We start from the raw sequence: 23,779 nt of genomic DNA on the forward strand, positions 1-23,779 counted from the left end.
ACATTAATGTAATTGAATATAAAACAAGCTATTTGTCGCTGCCAGGACATTAATGTTTTTAAAGAAAGTATTTTATAGTTTGTTATAGAAAAACAGTCCAGTCCAGTCCAGTCCAGAGCCTCGATCATAACAGGCACCTTCCTATTAGAGATGTGCATGATCATGGGACCCATCACAGCAGTGCGGCGTGGGACAACACTTGACGTGCGGGTAGAGACTTGTGTGTGTGGGATGAGGGAGAATAATTAGGGTTTGCTCACACTAGGCAATCTTAACTCCCAAAGCCTGGTTCGTTTGACTGGTCCGTTGAGCAGTCCCTGGCACGTTTGGAAGAGGTGGGCAAGAGCGAGGTTCAGTTATACATAGATCAGTGAGTGTGTGCGCGCTAACTGCGCCAGAGTGTATATCCTCTTATACATGATTGCGTGAATATTTCTGAGCAACAAAAGCGATAGATGTGTAAGGCAATATATTGTGCGAGGGCTGTGTTACTACATCCCAGATGACTCAAAATAATAAACTACAAAGTTAACAAAACGATTCACTCCACTGTGCTGAGCAAGCGCTTCTCTGCTGTCTTCACGTTCTGTTGGAAACGTCCTTTTTCCCTTTTATGAAGTCGTTATTATAAGCTTGTTGCGTTCTTTTGTTCAAACTAACAGTGGACAGTGGTTTGTAAATGCTGATGCTTAGCCTATATAATTTGATCGGGAGCATCCCCATGTGACCCATGTAGGGATGCAAAATATTGATTTATTTCATAATTGATTGTTGTTTAAATTAATGATCAGTTAATCGATTAATCGTTAACCATAATGCTGCAAAATGCATCTATTGCAGGCAGCATTCCCTGGCATGATAGGATGTGCAAAAGCCACCCACAAACAAGTGCTTTCTCACTTGAATTAATGAGGTTTTAGTCTGAATAAAATGCTAGTAGCAGGATTATAAAATGAATAGATGTGATTATGATCGTTTGATAAAATGAAGAGAGCCCGCCATACGTTTGAGATCAATTTACTTTGTTGACTTTCCTATCCCGCTCGAAGACCGCTGAACGTACCTCTTTAAATGGTTTTGTGGTGCTCTTTGTTGTATTTTAAAACACAATTGCAATGTTTTCAGCTGACATTATGGCATTTAAAATAAAACGATCCCAAATGTAACTGTGGCGCGCGTGGGGCTGCGCATTAAGTGAACTGCATTCATCGGCGCTGCTGCAGCAAAACACTTTTGCTCTCATTAATTTGATCCTTCTGGATTCTGTTCTAGAAAATGTCTGATTTAGAATTTTTGTGTTCTGGTAGGCCTAACCTATTTTTTATTTATTTTTTCAATCCGACATACAGTGCATTAGATCATCACAGCGTGTGCGTGCAGATGAGGACGAGCGAGAGGCTTTAGCTAGATTTATTTGGAGGTTACTGCTCATGTCTCATTCGGCACAAATCCAAATGTTTCCATATTTGCAATGTATTTATAATGTAAACTACTTACACATTCGCACATAGACTGAAAAGATGATCCTCTTCATATGAGCAAAAACGTCCTTGGAACAGCAGAGAGGACCATTATACTACTGTCTATTAAAACTGACCGGTGTAACCTTTTAAATGTTTAGTTGATTGTATTTTATTTTGATAATCAACAGACTGCGGTGTAAGTTTAAATCGCTAGAATATACGTGTGCTCCAGGCTCCGGCAGGATCGAAACAGCTGGGACAGAAAAAAAAAAAAAAAAAAAACTTTTTCTCAGGGTTAGGAAAATGTTAGATCGTGGCCATGCCTCTGGATGTCGTTCGAGATATAGCCTTCATTAATGTGGCTTTGTTATTTTATTATGTCACTTTTACTCATATCTCTTACTGTGTGTGGTAAACATGGGAAGGGAAATTAAGATTTCATGATTTAGGAGTTTGTTCGATTTATTAATTTGTTCCCTTATTTCAGTTAAATCATGGGTTATTTGAAACTATTGGAATTGAACAGCTGTGAGTCTTAACTTCACACAATACAGAGTCCGTGTTATGATTTCATTAGCAGTAACCGAAATCTCTTTGATAACTCACCACCAAGTTTTAGTGATGTTGTTTTTTTGTTGATGTTGGAGTGCTGCTTTGATGTCTGTCTGTTTATTTGTTTATTTATCGAGCTTTCCTCTTTGGCACTCTGTCAAAATAGATTGATTTCAACAAGGCTGTTTTCAGAGTAACTCTCTTGGATGAGCCTCGAACGAGACGTTTGTCTGATAAATCGCAGTTACTCTTATTACAGATAATGTTTTGTTTGATATGATCCAAGGCTAATCTCACTCTCCGAAACATGTATTTCAATACTTCCTTCTAAAGTCATTGTAATCCTTGTCAAACAAACGTCTGCGTTTCATAATGCATAGATTGAAAACACTGTTTAGGGATCACCAAAAATGTACACACAAGCGTGCCACTTGCTAGGTCGGTGTCATCTACTCGTTGACTTTACTTATCCAAAACAATCTGCAACTCTATTTGCAAACGAAGCACCTGGCAGTTCAGTTTTTTGGGGGAAATAGCATTTGTGTTTGCCTGACCCTTTATTGGCCTTCACCTCAAATCAGAGATGAATGCATGGCCTATTGGCAAAAAAGGAGAGTGATTTAGGATGAATAAATCATGCAGCATGAAAGAGTAATGTTGAGAAAGGAGTGTGTTTTGTAATAGAGCCCTGCTGCGTTCCCAATGTGAGGTGATGTGTTAATAGTGGGAGAGCAACAGTGTGGTTGGAGGGGTGAGAAGGTCTAATTTATCCGCTGCTCTGAAGGAGAAATGTATTTTTATTTAAAACCTTCTGGCTCACACCCCTTGACTTCATTGCAGTAATGGAAATGGTAAAATAGGTGCTGTTGGCTGGGACCCCTGAAGCTTTTTTTTTTCTCCACTGGCTTTTACAAATGGCTGATTTTTCTCCCTCCCTTTTCCATTAAGACAGCTGGTATCTTTCAAAAGGTCCTGCTCTGGTGATTGATGTGTAATGGCTTCAAGCCTCACCTGCCCCACAGCGTGTTATTCATCTGTGGGTACTGTTGAGGGGAGTACTCGCCATTGCTTAATTGGTCCTGGTCACCATTCAGACGTCACATGAACCGCTGCATTGTTGCTAGTCGTGCTGTGAGCCTCTCTGCAGCTGCTGCTTTTCACTGGTTGCTTATGCTCCTGTTGGTATAAATAAGATGCTCTTTACACGTGAGAAGGTGTGGATTGCTGACTTTTCTGCAGTTGTAAGTTATTCATCAGATGCAGACACGGTTGTATAGTAGTCGTTTCATGGAGTTGATGCAATAAGAGTTGTCATGACACATTGTAATGGAAGTATTTTCTTTTGCCAAATAGTGTCAAGATGCTTCCACCAAATAAAGGCATTTTTTTTCTTAACCTCTTTCCACTGTAGTCCTTGTGGTGGTGTTTTTTATTTTAATTTTTTTGTATATTGTTTTTATTTTTTTATTTTACTCTTTATATATTTTGCATTACGTTCACATTTGTTACATTTTTTGTCAAAGTTACAGTAGTATTGTATACTATGTACTGCAATTTAAATCTGTTTTGAAATCTTGTGATTTTTTTTTCTCATTATTCAACAATTTATTAATGAGACTGACTAGTTTGTCTAGACTATTTTTATTTATTTAACATCTTTAGCAGTGGTGCATAAATTAGTGTGTTTACACTGTTCTTTAGCTGTTTGCATGGTAAAACCTTCTCGGACATTTATTCCATGTTTTTTGCGATCGTTTCACGATATTCTCTTATTTGTTTTAACTGTACGTGCTACTGTTTTGACAACCATTTTGACGTCTTTTCTCATGTAACAATTTATTAATGAGATTGACTAGTTTCTCTTTTTTTATTATTTGTTTGTTTTTACTTTTTGCATGGTAAAACCTTCTACTTTCTTTGGATGCTTTTTAACATTGTGTCAGGTTAGTGTGATATTTGTAAGCGAAAAATTGTGAAATGCACCTTGGCCCCTGCATTCTGTTTGATTGTCTTGCTCTCCTGATCATGAAACATGTCCGATCTGTGCCTGATGAACTCAGAACTGGCTTAATAATGCAGAGTTTCCTTCCTGGTCGATTAGACAAAAAGTCATTTTAGCAACCCACCGACTAGTCAAGTTTGAAAATACATAGGTTTGCCATGATTCAAAGTGACTTGAGGAAAAACACACACACAAAATGAAGAAAAACACTGTATATGGAAACATTTGATCAGTGCGTGAGTGTGTGTTTTTGTGTGTTCAGACTGGTGGTCAGTGCAGTAACATCATAAGGTGATTAATCTGGCCTGTAATCAGTCTGTAGTGTTGGGGGTTGATGAGGAGAGCAGCTGCCCCGTCAGTTGCCTTATACTCAAGATGACAGGCTGCCATTGACAGCTCTGCTTGTCAGCTACACCAGTGTGCCTGTCATAAGCCATTTCTTTTCATTTATATACCTGCTCTATAAACACCTCTCACACTGACAAACAGCCCAATTCTGTCCTGTTGCTGTACTCCCGCAGGCTCCTCACATTTCCAAATTCACTCGCTGTAGCTTTTTGGCAGTTGTCAGGTTTAGCTGCACCAGAGGCTGTAATCTGTACTTTCCCGTTTATCTGAAGGGTGGGAAGCAGTGCAAACCCTTTCAACTTCACTTCATTTTTATGCAGCCGTTTCATGCATTCATATTGGTGGTCGCGCTTTGTTTTTTTCCGCTTCACGCTTTTTTGCCAATGAAAGATTGATCTTTATTTTTATGAATGTTGGCTCAAAAGAGGCAAGTAGCAGCAAGCGTTGTAAAAACAGGATTTGATCCAAAGCTGTTTTCTGAGTCTTCTGCCAGGTTTTCTTCTCCATGCCTGTCTGTTCTGATTTCCACGGGTGATTGCTGTGCTAGCTGAGGTAGGGCCGCCTCTGGCCAGGCTGTAGTTAGGCTGACCAGCATGCACAGCCAACAAACACTGCGGCCTGGAGGGAGCGCTGGGTCTTATTCCAGTCTAACATATTGCTTGTAAGGAATTCTCAATAGCATGAACTGGCTAGTTGTGCAAAAGTCTGTATAAGCCTAATACCCTGTAAAACGTGCAGCTGAGCCTATTTGATAATGCAGTGGGGAATCCTGTTTAGGTCACTGTGCCGGGAAACATGGTGGTGCTTTTCATCGCCAGGCGAAATTGAGCTGGGAAATAGAGCTGGCAGCTTGAAGTTTGTGCTCTTTTGATATAGCTGTGCTCAGAGCTCTCCTGAGGATGTGCACTGCTGCTGTGGAGAAGACCGCCGGTTGATCTTCCTTTGTTCGCTGGCTGTGATTGATTAAACATATTGCATGAGTATCGTCAGGCCCTTGGTTTTACAAATATCTCACTGCAAGTTTTATTTTTAATTTTATTACTAATTCATAGTTTTGGTAGAGTTGCACCACATGACATTTTAATTTTAAGTCTTGAAAAATCTTGATGATTTTTAATTGTATGATGAATCAAATGTCATTCTACAAACAAAATGGACGAGCATATACATAGATAAAGTGTGCCCGTTAATTGACCCCTCTAACAATGTTTTTATTTTTTCTTCCTTCAGCTCTTCTGAAACCCTGGGGTTGTTGGTGTGGCCAAATTTTCCCTGGATTTGATTGGTAAATTCAGAAGACTGAAGCCCAGGCTCACAGTCTACCTTTCACGGAGGCCCAGCCGTGAGAGGACAGAAGAAGGCACGTGGCGAATCATGACTGCCGACAAAGAGAAAGACAAGGAGAGGGAGCGCGACCGAGACAGAGACCGCGAAAAGCGTGACAAAAACCGTGAAAGTGAGAGCTCGCGGCCTCGGCGCAGTTGCACGCTAGAGGGCGGGGCTAAGAACTATGCAGAGAGTGAACACAGTGAAGACGATGGCAATGAGACGCCTGGGGCTGCCACCGCCGAGGATGCCTCCAAAAAGGGCAAGAAAAAGCTGCCCAAGAAGAAGTCGCGCTATGAGCGAACAGAAAACGGCGAGATCACTTCCTTCATTACGGAGGACGATATTGTTTACAGAGCTGGCGGTGAGTTCCGGTTGTACAATAATTTTGTCTGACTCTGGAGGAATTTGAGCCGGTTGTCATAAGCATGCTGTTTGGACAGCAAGTATGTATTTGGCAATATCTTGTTAGCTTTGCTGAAAATGGTGCTTTCAGCTTAGCATAAACATGTCATTGCATCCACAACTTGGATGAGAAGAAATGCATTTTCATTGGCTGCTTTGCTTGACTAAATAAATTCACTGCTCCTTGATGAAAATGCGGAAGGAATCCGTGTGATGATATTTGAAACTATCATATTTTTCACACTTTGCTCACCAAAGCGCACACAAGATTCTTGTTTTTCTTTATAGTTTTCATTGAGTGGCAAAAAAAGTGAAATGGTCCACATTAGATCTTTATTAGGCGCTGAGATTGAGCCTAGACCAGAGCAATAACCTTTTCCTGTGCTGTAAACATGGCCTCTCTTTCACCTGCTGTTTAGAAATTGGTTGTACATGAGGCTGGGGGGAAATGTCAACACTCCGGCGGAGGCCAAGGCACGGCTGCGTAGCGCAGCTGCCGTAGTCCTAAATCATCCTCTCGGTGTCTTTCATTTATTTAGCAGCAACAGAAAGGTCAAGCAGTATGCTTAGGTATTTAATGTGAAGACATCAGATTATAGCCGATGTGTAGTTTCCAATCACGTCTTTTCCCTCCGTGTCTTCTGCTTAGAGATGTGTTTGCTCAGGAGGGAATGGCATGGCGTTTTCCCCCCTCCTCCTCTTCCTCCAGCCGTTGCCCCAGTGGAATCGGCTTGGATGCATTATCTGCTGAAGGTCCTTGAAAACAGTTGCTGAAGCTCTCTTTTGGTAATAACCCAGCAGACCCCTTCCCTGCTCTGTTTTGGAGAGTACTTCTGCTCTGTTTTAGATAAGGCTGAATTGAATCACATGTCTGAGGCATGGAAGTTGATTTTGTCAGTGCTGCAGTGGAGAATAGAAAGGGATGTCACCAAGTTTTGAAGATGGCTGCTTTGAAGCGCCTTTTGATTAAGGAGAAAAAGGGAAGGAAAATTTCTTAATCCTTAGATCTCGAAAATGAAAAACATCATCTGTTGTGGTGGAATTAAAGTGATCATCGGATGTTACATGCACTTTTACAAGCTTTTAAAAGAGTTAGAAATGTGTGTTGGCATTATGTGTACACAAAAACCCTATAATGATAAAGATCCACTCAGTGTTTTTATTTACATTTTTATGTCGTTAAATCATTTCCCTTTTCTCAAATCAAGCCCATCTCAGATGCCTGTCAAGTGTGATGTCACACAGACAGGCCCCGCCCGAGAGTGTTTGATTGACACTAGTGTGTCAACACAGATTGGACTGGCGTCTTACCTTAGACCCGCCCTGAGTGAGTTGCTGAAGACACAGTGGATTACATTTGTTTTTGAAGGGAATTTACCCCCCCCCCCCCCCCAATCTACCTAAATATCCAGAAGAAGTGAGTTGTAATATTATATTATGCCCCTTTTTAAAATATGTAATATAAGTCTCTGGTGTCTCCAGAATGTATCTGTGAAATTTCAGATCAAAATACCCTACAGATCATTTATTATATCATTTTGAAAACGCCTATTTTAAGTGGAAGCAGAAACAGCTGTTCAATCATGTGTTTTAAATCATATTAGTTTAAACTTCTGATATATGGTTTTCTGACTGCACACGTACAGAAAGTGACTGTCACAAGGCATGGGAGTACTAAACGAAGTTCTCATTCACACACACGTTTGCATTTTTAAACACAAGTTACAAAAACTGTTGGTTATGTCTGTGAAGGTAAACAGCTGGGAAATAGATTGCATGTTTATTTTAGATCTGTGTGGTAGTAGGAATATTCAGTAAATAAATCAATAAATCCACTGCTCTCTTGACTCCTCTGAGGTCAGGACTCTAAACATTGTTCTGTGCTCGTCTGTGCAGCCAAAGACAGAACACTTAGCATATTTTGCTCAAACTTTTGCCATGGCATTAGAACTGGGAGACCATTGTCGCTTGTGAAATCAAAATGACAGCGTTGTGGGTTGAAGCTTACAGATTAAGGGGTGGTAATATAATAACGAGATCTCTTTACAATGTCACTTGGTGAGCGAAATCAGACGCTCTCGATTTTCAGATGCTTGCTAAAAAAGGCTTATAAAAGCAAAGTTACTGGGTTAAACTTTTACACAATTCCTTGTTTGGCTGCACCGGGGACCTGATTATAGAAAAGTCCGATTTTCATGATATGTCATCTTTGATGAATCTTCACAAATTGCCTTTCCTAGTTAAAGTGTTACACCCAGTCTTAATTTTTGGACAAAAATTTAAAACTAAAAGTATAAAATCAAAACTATATTATTATTTATAATATAGAAAAATAAACATATACATTATTCATTTATATACATTTGTTGTTGTTGTTGTTACTAAATTAAAATATAAAAAAAACATTTTTTTTACAGTAAATTAAAAAACAAATCTGTGTACCAGGCCACTCTGAAACACTGAAAACACCACATCATGTAAAAGGTGCTTTTCATATATGTTAAAGATGTGCTTCACTTTGAAACACTCAAAATTTCAGCTTTATTTCATGTAAATTTCTGGGTCTAGGCATATATGCATGCATTTAGTTTGCGGTCAGTCACTGCACCCTTATTGCAATCAGATTTGATTTGGAAGGCTTAAGTAGATACAAAGCCTGTGCTGGATTTAACTCTACTAAATGTTAAATCCTTTTATATTTGTCTAGTGACACACAGTATGTAAAACCGGCCACCCTTGGAGTGGGTATTAAAAACGGCGAGAGGCCAATGGAAAAAAGAAAGTGTAATCAAAGTAGAGAACTGAAACAAGACAATAATTGCTTTTGTGACTCGAGAGAGTCGGCTGTGTGCACGTAAGGCACTAGATAAGAGGACGTAATATTGAAAGCCAACATGGAGATCACCCTCATTCTTTTTTGCCTGATAACGTTTTTATAGCAAGCTTAGCATGCATTTATTAGGTTGTCTGAAATAAGCAAATAAGGCACATAGTCTTGTCGTTGGAGAAATGGAATGAGCTTGAGTAAGGTAGGAAGGAAGGAATAGAAAAGAAGATTGGGCAGATTGTGATATGGATGGGGAGAGAGAGATATAGAGGCATTTGTATTGCAGGCAGGGCTGCTCAGATGGAACGAAGAGTAAAGCAGCTGAATCGATCAGGCCTTTGAGTGGCGTTCTCGTGTCCAGGCTCCCTGTAGCTTTGCGGATATTCGCTACACAAAGGCAGCTTATGGATCCAGCCGGGAGATTATACACACATGAGATCAATACTCAGGCCTCTGCGAGCTGGCCGTGGCTGTTTGCAGTCCGTCTTTACAACACCACCAGTCGCACCAATGTCCTTGTACTGTGACAGCAATTTGTCTCCCTGGCTGCCATTTGGCTTTTAAAATGGAGAGCTCATCAAGCGGGATTGCCTGGATGAGTACCACTCCCACCCGTGTGATGACAATGCTGACAATAAAGAGAGGTGAATGTCCACAGTGGGCTCAGCTGAGGGTTTGGGGTGGGCTTCATGGTGCGCATTATAGAGCCCTTACTAGACCTAGCAGACTGCCTAGCTAGAGAACATTTTAAGTTTTTAAGGCAGCATAGATGCAATTTTGGCACAGTTCCAAAAGGATACAGACATGATTATTTGCTCCAATAATTAGTACCCTATGTGTTATTAGGTGATATATATATACACACACCCACGGCTCGACATTAACGCTTGTCCGCGATAAGTGGATTTTGTGAAGGGACCAGTGAAAGAGAACTTAACTTGCCTGACCTGATACATAAATATATATACACACACACACACACACACACATATACATTTATGTATATGTATATGTATATATATACATGTATGCATATGTGTGTGTGTGTGTGTATATATATATATATATATATATATATATATATATATATATATAATGTGTGTATATGTATGTATGTATGTATGTATGTGTATATATATATATATATATATATATATATATATATATATATATATATATATATATATATATATATATATATATATATATATATATATATATATGTATATATATATATATGTATATATATATATACCTTTTTGTCATCTAAGGCTCACAGGTTAATCTTTAGAAGTTAAATGTACTTTCACTATTCATTATCATCATAATCATTATTATTATTATTATTACATGGTTATTACTGTAAGTTACATTTTTTCACACTTTAAAACAAAATATTTAAACTTGCATTTTGTATTGATAACAATAAAATAGTAATAATAAATTAGAAAAATTATAAACTAGAAATAATTTTACCAACATTTTATTTCTAATTATTATTAATTATATCATTAACTGTATTATTTATTTTCAGTAAATTATAATGAAGTATGGTATTGGCTCTTCCTTAACCAATGTCTAAGGCAATCCAAGAATGCATTGTTGTCAGGTAAAAAAATGTGCAGTTGCTGTGTCTCTAAAGCATTCCAGTTCACTCACTCGTGAGTTTTCTTAGGCTGCAGGCAGTGTAGGGAGTAGATGACAAATCAGCACACTGTGTTGTGGAATGGAGCTTATGGTTTGGGTTATGATTGAGGGTGGAGGTCTAGATGTTGAATTTACGAAAGGCATGAAAGTTTTTAAATGAGTTGGTCCCTGAAGAAGTCCTCTATTCCTCTATCTCCTGGCTGCCTGTGGGTGTCTGGACAGCTCTCACCTAATTACTGAGACACCCAAAGATTGCAGTCTTTTCCGTAAGGCTGAGATCTCCACCGGAGCTTGAACATGTTGTCCTCACCTCCACACAGAGCTGTTTGGATTCCTTGTCAGCTCGCTAACGTCAGTTTAAGACTGGTTCTTTGTCTGCTCGCATTTTTGCCTTATTAGCACCTCGTTGTACATTTCATGTTTGTCGGTGGATACAGTAGAGGGAGGTTATAGAAACAAGAATAGGCAAGTATATCTTCAGATCTTTCCCTGGATCACAGTCAAGAATGAGCACAATAGATTTGGCGGGGTGAAAATGGACATGCACCACCTTCGCAAAGAGCAAGCAGGTCATTGCCGAAATAAACTTCTCCTCTTCCTCCTCCATTTGTTGTCAAAGGGGAGAAACCAAACTGTCTCTTGGCTTTGAGTCATGTATTATTCAGTGAGGTGAGACTAGCAGCATTTGACCACCTGAGTGAGTCATCAAGCAGCAGTCTTCATCTCCCTGTTGCTCTTCTGAAGAGACAACAACAGTATCACTCCATATTGAGAGACAACTTTTCCATGCATGTCTTCCACTCTGTCTGTCTCAAGATTTAGACGGCCCGAAAGAGAGATGGGGGATGAAAAGAGGCGGCAGAGCAGGTGACAAGGAGACCCTCAGGTCCACGTCTCGAAGGGGACAACAGTAGCTTTGCTGTCTAAATCAAATTATTAACTGCCTTCAATTAAAAGGGAAACATTTTACACTCATGTAGCATTTCTTTTTCTAAAACTTTAATATCTATTCATTATCTAACTGCATAACATGGAAAAAGTGACTTGCCGTATCAGCAACAGTTTAAATATCTGCTTGTCCCTATATCTGATCTTTCCAATGAGTGTTGTGTTTTTGTGCATTTTTAATAGTTCTGCATGAAAATGAATGATTAGCTAAATCAGTTTCATGGCAGTGTGAAACAAAATGCACTTAGGTAAAGATATACAAATGGTCATGGTTTTAAATGCATTTGTTTGTTTCTTCTTTTTACCCCCCATTTAAGTTTTATTCTTCCCAAAATAAAAGGCTTAAAGTGTCACCAAAATTCTTCCTTCACAATGTTTCAAACAGTGTGCAGAGAAATCCCTACCAAGCCGATAGCTGGAAATAAAAGAACCTGATCTGTTCTGAAATTTCCCTTTGTGTAGCATTGTATGACGGAGAGACTGTAAAGTCTTTTGAGAAATCGAACCACCTGCCAATTACAAATTAAAAAGCTGCTACAGACTAAGTGTACCACACTCGTCAAACGGCTTCTGTTCCCGGCCCAGAGGGAGTCAGCTTTTTTCTGCCTGCTACTCAGAGGGCACAGCCGCACAAGGTTTGATCTAATTCAGACCGGAGGTATTAATCTCTTGCTATGAGAAGAGGCAAAAATTTGCAAGCTTGACATATGAGAGGAGAGCAGAATAAGTGTGTGTGTATGTTTGAAGCTGCAGGTGTCAAGGCGAAGGAAATGAGCAGCAGTGTAAATTGGATGAGCGGGGTTAAGAATGGCATGTTCCTCCTGACACGGGGCATTGGTGCCAGCTGAAGCACCTGTGCTGAAGCACTTCCCAGAATGATGTGACATTAGCAGTGCAGGTTGAAGCTTTGTCGCTTGTTGGTGATGTAAGAAGAGAGGGTTGTGAATGCGACATGTGGAGTGTGAAGTCAGCACCTGGTCTGAACCCCCTATTGTTTAGTGATTGCATTCCTCCGGCTACTTTGTCAAGATAAGCATGTTGAAGGATGACCACAGTCTGCTTTAAAGGCAAGGACACACCAAGCCTACTTCAAAGAACTAGCAGCAACGGAAGCCGACGTTGTTGTCGCCTCGCTTCACACTGCACAGATTACAGCCGACTCAAACAAAAGGCTGATTTATACTTCTGTTTTGGACCTACACTGTAGCCTACACATAGACGCACTCCCTTACGCCGTAGCCTTTGTGCACCCCTCTAAAACTAAAACCCTGTCAAATCTATGCAGACCGCAAGCGCTGTGATTGGTCTGCTAGAACCCCTCCCTCTGTATTTACTTGAGTTTTGTGCGTTTGTGCACTTTAATATATTTTAATGTAACACTTTCTCATCTAAAATAAAACAAAGGAAAAACAAGTGTCTTATTGTTTTTATATATAAGTAGTTGTACTCGACAAACAACATTGATATGCTGTGGCACATGTCCTTGTGGAGAAGGAAAGAATTCCATCTTCTCCTGTTTCCGTTGTTGTCTCCTTTTGTAGTTTTAAATAATGATCGAATGATTTTGATATTTTGATAATTATTTGATATTGCTGCCATCACGGCTTTAATGCTTCTCCAAAGAGCTGAATCTTCTTAAACTTTTTTTGTGGTACTGCGGGTCACACCAGCCACATGACCTTGGACACTGCAAACTAGCGGTTAGCATGTGTACTGCAAGTCTATGTGGACAACGATGTAGAAGTATAAATGAAAACTGATGCATAGCCTTCGGCGTAGGTCCGATGCAGAAGTATAAATCAGACTTAACACATGCCTTCTGCGCATGTGTGAGAGGAACGATCTTTTCATATCAGCAGCTATTAATAGTATATATTCATCATTCAAAAGAAGAATCAGAAACAAGGATATGTGATAAACACAGATATACCAAAGGTAAACAAAGCAGTGCTTGCTTACCTTTTGGAATTTCAATAACATTGATAACTTCAATCATTTAAAGCAGCTCATGTTGTTCTAAAAACATTAGCGTATTATGAGTGGGAAAGATTACGTAACATTTAAACAGCCTTCTCTTTACCGGCTTCATTCACATGCTTGTTCTCATCACTTTTGCTTTAATTCTCAGGCACTGACTCGTTCATTAAACTGAACATCCAATCTCTGAGGTCGATTCAGCATGTTGAATCGAGTAAACTGCCACCGATGTGAGCCCGACAAGAGCCGACGAGTGAAACACCAAACAAACTAGCCCGACCGTTGCTCGCCGTAGGCAATGATGCATTTACAATGATGCGCTGAGCCAAGAAGTCTCCTAGCCAAAGGCTTTTCTCAACAGTAACACTGTCCCTCTCTTAAAGTAAACAGCTGGGAGCCTGTGAAATATTAAATTTTTGCTTTAGCTTTTTTGTGTCTCAGCGTTCCTCCTTGGAGGCAGAGTGGATTAAAACAGCAACTGGATTGACACGGAAAGCAGGGAAGGCCTCTTTCATTGGTAAAGGTGTGTTTTAAATTAGCCACGCTTCACAACTTTAGAAGAATGGCTGAGTGAACAATAAGCTTCGGCGGAGGAGGACTGAATGAGTGCTACCCCTCTTCCCTTTCCACATGAATATTCATGTTGCTAAGTGATGAGTGACAATACATTAAGAAATATTAGCTGCAAGCAGATCAACTTCCAACATCCGCTCGGGTGTTTTGTCGTTGTATGTGTGAGGGCATCTCTGCGTGTGATGGGCTATTTCTTCACCTCAATAAATCTCAATCTAAGGATGAGGCCAGGCTGCTCCAGCAGAGTGGTCGATAATGGATCTGCTGTTTGCAAAGCCCCCACCCTTCTGTTCTCCTCAGGCCACTAAAGAGAGAACGAGAGAGTCCAGTAAAGAGACTGAGAGAGAGATAGCTGTGGCCTGTGGGAGGCATTTGGGAGGCCACAAAGCCCCTAGAACAGCACACATCCCCTCAAATCCCATACACCCCTCCCCCAGATGCCTCTCTCGCTCTCTTCTTCTCTCAGTCTCTTTCCTTTTTTTCTCTGCCTGCTCAGTCTCTGATGGAGAGGGGCTTCTCTAAGAGCACAAAATGGCTGGAAAGCAGCTGAACAGATTGGAGTCTTAAAGGTCCGCTTTCAAAGAGTACAGTGTAAATTACAGCCTCTCCACTGTCAACAAGCACCATCATTATTGTAAAAAATTAAACGCAGTTTATTTCCTGAGGACCTTTTATTTGTAAGTGAGTTTCTCAGATGAGTGGGAAAAACCTTTGGATTGTTTTAAACCTACATTTCTAGTTTTTGCAGACTTTGTTCATCTAGACTCGAATATTAGCAGTGTTTTTTGTCGCATATTACAGTTGCTTTTTTATGTAACCAACATTTCATATCTTATTGCATTAGAAGATGACAAAAAAAATGCAATTAAATACATCTCTGATTTAAACTCAAATGGCAAATGCAGTGTTAAAGTGCAGTCACATAAAGGTTCAGTAGTGTGGTGTTGTGTGAAGCACAGATTATACAATTCAATTCCAAACTAAGCAGCTTTTTGTGTCCAATTTGACCCCGGTGCGAAATCTGCAAGGAAAAATCTCTCATCCTGACATGAAATTATCGATTACACGGATTCTGTTTGAAATGACTGGATTTCACTCACCAATTTTATATTGTAGATTCACACTGAAGGCATCAAAACTATGAATTAACACATGTGGAATTATATGGAATTATGAACATAACAAAAAAGTGTGAAACAACTGAAAATGTCATATTCTAGGTTCTTCAAAGTAGCCACCTTTTGCTTTGATTACTGCTTTGCACACTCTTGGCGTTCTCTTGATGAGCTTCAAGAGGTAGTCACCTGAAATGGTCTTCCAACAGTCTTGAAGGAGTTCCCCGAGAGATGCTTAGCACTTGTTGGCCCTTTTGTCTTCTGTCTGCGGTCCAGCTCACCCCTAAACCATCTGGATTGGGTTCAGGTCCGGTGACTGTGGAGGCCAGGTCATCTGGGGCAGCACCCCATCACTCTCCTTCTTGGTCAAATAGCCCTTGATGCCTTCAGTGTGACTTCATAGTCATGAAAATAAAGAAAACTCTTTGAATGAGAAGGTGTGTCCAAACTTTTGGTCTGTACTGTGTGTGTGTGTGTGTGTGTGTGTGTGTGTGTGTGTGTGTGCGCGTGTATATATATATTTACACACACACACACACACACACACACACACACCTAAAGGATTATTAGGAACACCTGTTCAATTTCTCATAAATGCAATTATCTAATCAACCAATCACATGGCAGTTGCTTCAATGCATTTAGGGGTGTGGTTCTGGTCAAGACAATCTCATGAACTCCAAACTGAATGTCAGAATGGGGAAGAAAGGTGATTTAAGCAATTTGGAGCATGGCATGGTTGTTGGTGCAAAGCATTTGTGAAGCCACAACACGCACAACCTTGAGGCGGATGGGCTACAACAGCAGAAGACCCCACAGAGTACCACTCATCTCCACTACAAATAGGAAAGAGGCTACAATTTGCACAAGCTCACCAAAATTGAACAGTTGAAGACTGGAAAAATGTTGGCTGGTCTGATGAGTCTCGATTTCTGTTGAGACATTCAGATGATAGAGTCAGAATTTGGCGTAAACGGAATGAGAACATGGATGCATCATGCCTTGTTACCACTTTGCAGGCTGCTGGTGGTGGTGTAATGGTGTGGGGGATGTTTTCTTGGCACACTTCAGGCCCCTTAGTGGCAATTGTGCATCGTTTAAATGCCACGGCCTACCTGAGCATTGTTTCCGACCATGTCCATCCCTTTATGACCACCATGTACCCATCCTCTGATGCCTACTTCCAGCAGGATAATGCACCATGTCACAAAGCTTGAATCATTTCAAATTGGTTTCTTGAACATGACAATGAGTTCAACGTAATAAAATGGCCCCCACAGTCACCAGATTTCAACCCAATAGAGCATCTTTGGGATGTGGTGGAATGGGAGCTTCGTGCCCTGGATGTGCATCTCACAAATCTCCATCAACTTCAAGATGCTATCCTATCAATATTGGCCAACATTTCTAAAGAATGATTTCAGCACCTTGTTGAATCAATGCTATGTAGAATTAAGGCAGTTCTGAATGCAAAAGGGGGTTAAACACCGTATTAGTATGGTGTTCCTAATAAATCTTTTAGGTGTGTGTATACGGAGAGAGAGCGAGAAATGCATAAATACTGCAAAATATTGATTTTCCTTTAGCTTTATTGCCTAGAAATTGGCTGAAGTCACATTTACAGCTTAATTTACCTCAGGAAGCATTTCACACCATACCTTTGTACCTCAGTATTTTCCTTACGCCTCACAGCACGGATATCTATTTCTTTTTCACTATGTAGGGAATCCATTTCCTCTAAATGAATCTACCAGCCGGGTTAAGAGACTATAAGCCCCAATTCTCAAAGGTAAATCCCTCTCAACACCGCCTGGGACGTTCTGAAACATGTCATCTCATTTCATTGAGATTTGTCTCTTTTGTTCTCCAACCTCCCCTCCCCCTCTGGTGAAGACGGTCAGTAATGGCGCTGATGGATATATTCACTTACATTATCTTGTAAATGAGAGGGTGAGCTCCGGTAGAAACTGACAGGCAGAGCTCAGCCCACCCCACTAACGCAGCCTTAGAAAAACCCTGTGCTGATAACAATCCTTTCCTGTCACACATGCAACCCACTCAAAATGGCCCCCTCTGTATTTTTAACACCCCACCCCCCACCCCGAATGGTTTACACTGTGCTCAGCCTATTAAATATCTTTATTCTGCCTGCTGCATTGATAAACGCAACGGAATCAATAACAACACCAGGCAAAACAAATAAATAAAACATGATGTGCACTAAGAGGGCTGGAGCGGAGTCACTCTCCTTTTGTTAGTAGAAGCTTTTAGCCTTCTCTGCCTATGCTACGTGAATTTATCCCTGGAATACTGAAGCGTTTAGATAAACATTTATCTCCATGCAATTTTAGAGTCACGAAGACTTCTAACATCTCCAAATCTGTGTTTAAAGCAATGGCACACACACACACACACACACACACACACACACACAGGCATGGACAGGCTGCTATCCTCGCCGTGGTGTGAGAGTGTGTTTGTGCCACACTCCAGGAGCTGTGTGTTCAGATATGGCTGCTGGGTAACTGCGAGGCTCGACCCCCATCATCAACACACTCTGGTGTTGCTTATGGATTTAGTGAACTGAAGACACAATGGTGAACTTGCCCTTGTTAATGCATAGCTGGTTTTATAATGTGCAGTATGACCTTTGTTTACGTGCCTGGAAGTGTGGATGAATCGTGGATCCAGGAATCTGTTATGACTCTTAATCTGTTTTCTGATAAGCCACTTTTTGCCATTTCCTTGGTAGTGATTTTAGATTTTTTTATTAGTGCTGGGCAACGATACAAATTTGTAATCAGATTATTAAACTGCATATTTATTTTAGCCTAAATCTCATCTTATAACATTAATGTAATTAAATTAAATATAAAACAAGCTATTTGTCACTGCCATAACATTTTTATAGAAAATATTTTATAGTTATAGAAAAACAAGTTATGCTCAGACTCCAGAGCCTCGGTCATAACATTATAACAGGCATTTTTTTATTTAATGACTTGCAAAAAGCGATAGATGTGTAAAGCAGTATATTGTGAGAGAGATGTGTATATATGACTCAAAATAATAAACCACAAAGTTAACAAAACGATTCACTCCTCTGTGTTGAGTGAGAGCGCTGCTTCGTGGTCTTCTCATGCTATCGGTAACTTTCTATTTCCAACTTATAAAGGCATGATTACGAGCTTGTTGCAGTCTTTTCTGTTAAAAATAACAGTAGACAGTGGTTTGTGAATGCTGTTGCTTAGCCTATATAATTTTATCGGGAGCATCCCCATTTGACCCATGATTTGTCTATCTGTATTTAGAGCTAGTGAGCAACGAATTTTCATAATAAAAAACTGCATTAACGTTCGATTAAAATAATTGTCGGCATTGTGTGAACACGATAATAACACTTTAACTTGCCCAGCCCTAGTTTTTATGATTTTTAAGGCCTGAATGCTTTTTTGATCTGTGCTTTTAAATTTAGGTCAAAGTTAACATGAAATGGCATTTGTTATCAGATTTATTTTTGTAGCAACTTTTTTGACAAACTATTTTCAGTGAGAATTATAAAAAAGGTGAGCCTTGAGAGTTGATTGAATCGTGAAAATGATCCAACCTGAATTTGGTCAGACTTGAATGCAAAATAGCTACTTGGTTATTAGTTAACATTATCTAATAGTGATTTCATCAGAAAATTAATGTAATAACTTGCTCTCCCTCTAAAATCACCTAGGCCTTTAGGCCTTAATTATTTGTCAGTTAAACCGAAAATGGAATGGCATTTGCCAGCCGTTTTTCTTTTGTGCAGTAACTTTCGAGACAATAAGAAAAAAATGAAAGGTAAGACCTGGAAGTTGATTGGATTGTGAAAAGTGGAAGGGTCCCAAAAAAAATTTAGTCAGACTTAACATTATCTTATAGACCGACTTTCCAAAGGTGATGTCATCAAATAAGGAAAGTCATTTAAGAGGCGGTGCAAGTTCTTGCATTTTGATGAAAGATTATAAGGAGATACTTTTTTTTTTATTGTTGAATAATGTGAACGAATTAATTTGGCACTATAAATGTCTTTCAAAACCGACCATATTTACTTTACATTTATGTTGACTTGAAACCACAGCAACCCTGTCACCTCATCTCAAGCTGAGCGGCACAGGTCTTGGTAACACAAATTCTGGTTTGGGTGCTGATGTTAAATAGTTTTGTAGTGTGAAATAGCAGTGTAATGTAATGAGTGTTTTGAATGGAGCAATGGCTGGCACCTTGGAGGGTGATCCAAGCAGCCGAGCACAACCCTCTTTGTGTTCGCAACACATTTGAGCTATCAAAGAATGCTTGTCTTCAAACTGGAGGATCATTCATGTATGTAAGATTCTTATCTAGCAAACAACTCTAAACACTCCCTTTCTTTCAAAAGACATCGTTCCCCCCCACATAACTCACAATAATTTTGATGTCGGTGCAGCACGGCACTGAAGTATTTTCCATTTCAAGAGCGCCTCAGATTGTCTCTCCGCGGAGAAGCGGTTGGAACAAGAGGGTGATCTTTTCATCCCCCGCACTCTACAAATGTTTGGCAGATTGACCGCAGAGGAAGGAAGTATGTGTGCGTGTATGTGTGTCTACTTAGCTAAAGCTCCTTTCTCCTGTTTGGAGGGCTGTGCAGTGTGAATGTTTTTGTTAAGAAGATGAAGGTTCATGACCTGGCCATACCACCAGTCACATTTAATTTAAACACAGAGGCCCTCTGCTTAGCCTCACTTCAGAGGAGGAAAAGTTATGTAATTTTTGCATAGTTTAGTATACGTTCTGCCTCATATCAGCTTCACATCGTCTCCTGTGTTCGTTTATTATGTTTCCTTTGCTACACAAACCCCTGCCGTCAAGTAATTGTGCTGGAACAATACTGACCATCTTTCTGAGACTCCCCTTGATGTTTGTTCTGGAAAGGGTGGACTGTCCTGCGTCCAAAAGCCCTTTAATCCTATTACTCACATTTCAGTTGTGTTTTACAAAGGGAAACCGATTTTGTGCAGGTTTGAGAAATTAAGATAATTGAGATCATCCTATCTGACAGTCTAAATGATGATAGTAACACTCTTGTTTATCTTCTTCACAGATTGTGTGTATATAGAGAGCCGACGGCCGAACACGCCCTACTTCATCTGTAGCATTCAGGACTTCAAGCTGGTGAGTTGACGTGGCTTTTTCTTTTCATTCATTTGTCCAAATCAGGGCTCGTTCTCCAACAGCCCTTATTTAACCGTGTTGCCATTGTGTTTCATTCAATATCTTATTCTATGCATCAAAAGCAGGATCAAACACAAGGGTTTGATGTGGGTAATTGCCTTGATTCATATCAGAACAAGGTTGCAATGCAGTTGATGTCCAGGAGCAATGTTGCTACAGTGTTGGAAATTAAGTTTCATACCTTCAGATTTTCCTGTACGCTTGTTTAACCGGGCTTATGGGTGTTTTCTGGAAATGAAATGTGCTGACAGTTGGCTTTTCCTACTTTTAATGCCGGTGTTTTTTACTCTTATAGGAAAGTCAGCCTACAACACACTGAGATTTACAAGTTTAATTAGCTTGTGTGAAGCGACGCACCAGATATTCCCTACAAAGCCTCGTATTGCTCACACGTTTACGTTGTAGCGCCAGCTTTGTTTTACATGCCATTAATTGATCAATTAAAAAAAAGTTAGAGAAAGCAAAAGACAAACTCCTTTTGCAGATTGTAGTTTTCGCCACTTGATCCTCTCCTCGTTGACACTTTTTTTATATAGATTATTAATCAGCTACTTAAAAAGCTTGAATCTTCAAAGGACACATTGATCAGAGAGCAAAACCCCATCTCGCATTCAGTCTGCTTTATTAAGCCAATGTATTTCCCTGATTTATTTCTTCCAGCAGCCACAGACAGCTGCGGGTTTTTTTTCTCCATGGGTGCCACATTCAATGCTATGTTGAGATAACGTTATGTCACAAGCAAATAAGCACATTATGGCTTTTCTGATGGCTACTTCCCCTCAGCAGGAGACAATTAGCCGAGAGGTTCTTCAGCAAATCCCCTCGCCCCAGCTCCCATAGAGTGTGTGGAGGAAGACCCATGAGGCTTTGTTAATGGTACTGAACATCCAAGGTGCTGATGGGAGTGGGGAGGGGGTGGGGTGTTCAGGGCTGGTTGGATGAGGGAGAAAGATGTGCAGAGGAAAGGAGTGCATGCCAGAACCCGGGCATCAAAGCAACCTGTAATCGGATTGCTTTAAAGAGTGCTGAGGGCAGCAGAATCTTGCTCTTGCCAAGAATAACATATAGTATGGTTCATGATTATCTTCATGTTAAGTGCAGATCTAGGGGTCTATGTCTGATGGCTGTAAATATCAGAGGAGAAGAAAAGGCTTCAATTGCCTTCCTGTATATCTGGTACCACCTTAATCCATCTACTTGGTCAATGCTCATCCAATATTGTTGGCCGTGAAGTGGACTGGATAGACGTTCTAATTTTTATGCATGGCATGGGTCATGATGGACATCGAGTCAGCTGTCAGTTGTCGAATTGTTCAAGTAGGAATAACTGCAGGCTAGAGCAGTGGGTGTGATGAAAGATCAGGGAGTGCCAAAAGGTAGGGGGCATGGATAAAGGTCTTTCTAAGTGGTTAGGGGATAGTTTCTGTTGTAGCATTCACCTGTCGGCATGCCACCTTTTCCCACACCCATTACTCCAACCTGCAACCTCCCCTGTCCCTTGTTGATGGCTAGTCGATTAGTGAAGGCAACTAATATTTTAAGATGTTTTATTAAAATAGATAGATAATAGATAAAACCCTTTTTTTAACTAAATATAATTATTTTAATAATAGGGCGATTATTTTTACGATTAAACAGTTTATGTACTTATATTTTAGTTTTACCCATTTTCCCCCAAGTAAATTATTAATAAAGGGTCTTTATCATTCAACATAGACTTTTTAGAGATTTTAACCATTTTGCATCGTCATATCCTCATCAAAAATACACCTGGAGTTGTGTTTTATTATGCGCTAGTAATCCTTTGTCGAACTCTTCTGCAATCAATACACTGACCCATACTCTAGCAAATTTCACAAGGAGATTTCAAACAGTGTTTTCACCATGTCAGTCCTTAGGGCTCCTAAAGTAGTTTAACATCCAAAACAAAGCTTATTAAGGAATCTTTCAGAACATATTTTCAAGAAGTAGAAGAGTAAAACAGAATAAAACTGCAGTACGTTGCATTTTATTTGTTTCCTGTAAACACACAGCTTATACCTGGGAAACGGCTTTATAGCTTATGCTGTGAAATTGTAAACAGTCCTTCGAATAAAGTGCCAGTGGCATGAAACCTGAATGGAACACACATTTTAAAGTAAAATCCATCAGAAGGTTGTCCAGAAAAAATTGGACGCGTACAAAAAACCTGCTGTGTGACAAAGAGCAGTGAATACTTGGGGAAAAAAGTGCATTTCAAATACATTTAAACATTTACCTCTCTCATTCAGTCATAATTAGGCTGTAAGACTGAATTATGACATGGTAAACGACAAACTGATCACAGAACATGTTTGTAAAGCTTTAAATGTTAACTGTTAAAAAGCAATGTTATTAGCTTTTACGACTAAACATTTGCAAACAACATTGTACTGGATAATCTGCACAGATACAAGACTTAAACAGTTCAGTAGTGCAGAGTTTACAGGTTACTCTTCTTTTTTGAAGGCTCAAAGTACTCCCACACTTTGGATGACTTTGTTCGATTAGTTTTATCTTCCGCTTTTTTCTTTTTCTTTCTCAAGCTTACTCCACTGCCTCCTGCCTCCGCCATCTCGCTGAATGCAGCAGACGCAGTTCAGGAAGTACGTGAAATAAAACGAGGCCAGCTATTGGCTATTCGCTACTTCTCTTGCTGTACTGGCTGAGTAAAACCTCCGGTGGATCATTACTGCCACACTTTGTTCACCGCAGATTTAAAATATCCACGAAATGAGCCGCTTACAGCAAATAAGTTATTTAGCAACTAATCAATGTCTAAATTAGTTGACAACTATTTTAATAATCGATTTTAATCGATTAAATCGATTAATTGTTTCAGCTCTAATTATTTTTATTTATACATTTTTTGAGAACTATTGAGTCAACGAGTTGTTTAGGCAACGCAAATCATCTAGTTTTCATCTAGCACACATGGAATATGAGTGTTTCATAACTGTTAGATTGTTCAGCTCATTTGAAACGAGTGTAATGGGTTTGCTGCTACAGCTCAGATGTTCACCTCTAGATGTTCACCTCTAAATGCTGCTGTCAGCTCTCTCTTTTTAATTGGGAAGCCAGCATCTGTCCATTTGAAATGGTGGAAAAACCTTGAGGTCAATTGCCCTGACCCCACTACACAATCCCCCCACCCTCCATTGATGTCCATTCGTATGTATTCTCACCCTTTCTTAGCTTTTAACGCTGGCTTGATTCATTCACTTGTATTGAGTAGGGCAGAACGGGATAGTGGGCCATAACGGTAAATTAGGATATCGGAAAGGTTCCAGCATTAGTGGATTTACAGAGTGTTTCTACATAATAAAGTGAATTCATT

General features: G+C 39.9%; 1 protein-coding gene across 4 annotated transcripts in view; it reads left to right on the forward strand.

Moving 5' to 3' along the window:
• LOC113068401 (arginine-glutamic acid dipeptide repeats protein-like) overlaps nucleotides 1-23,779 on the forward strand; it is a 144,431-nt gene that overhangs the window by 61,135 nt on the left and 59,517 nt on the right. For all 4 annotated transcript variants that reach the window (XM_026241176.1, XM_026241177.1, XM_026241175.1 and 1 more), the window contains 2 exons: nucleotides 5,596-6,055; nucleotides 20,294-20,364. In XM_026241176.1, the coding sequence (XP_026096961.1) occupies nucleotides 5,740-6,055; nucleotides 20,294-20,364 (387 nt within the window). In that variant the 5' untranslated portion in view covers nucleotides 5,596-5,739. The remainder of the gene's footprint in view (nucleotides 1-5,595; nucleotides 6,056-20,293; nucleotides 20,365-23,779) is intronic.

This window comes from Carassius auratus, linkage group LG44F (assembly GCF_003368295.1).
Source record: "Carassius auratus strain Wakin linkage group LG44F, ASM336829v1, whole genome shotgun sequence".
Taxonomy (NCBI): domain Eukaryota; kingdom Metazoa; phylum Chordata; class Actinopteri; order Cypriniformes; family Cyprinidae; genus Carassius; species Carassius auratus.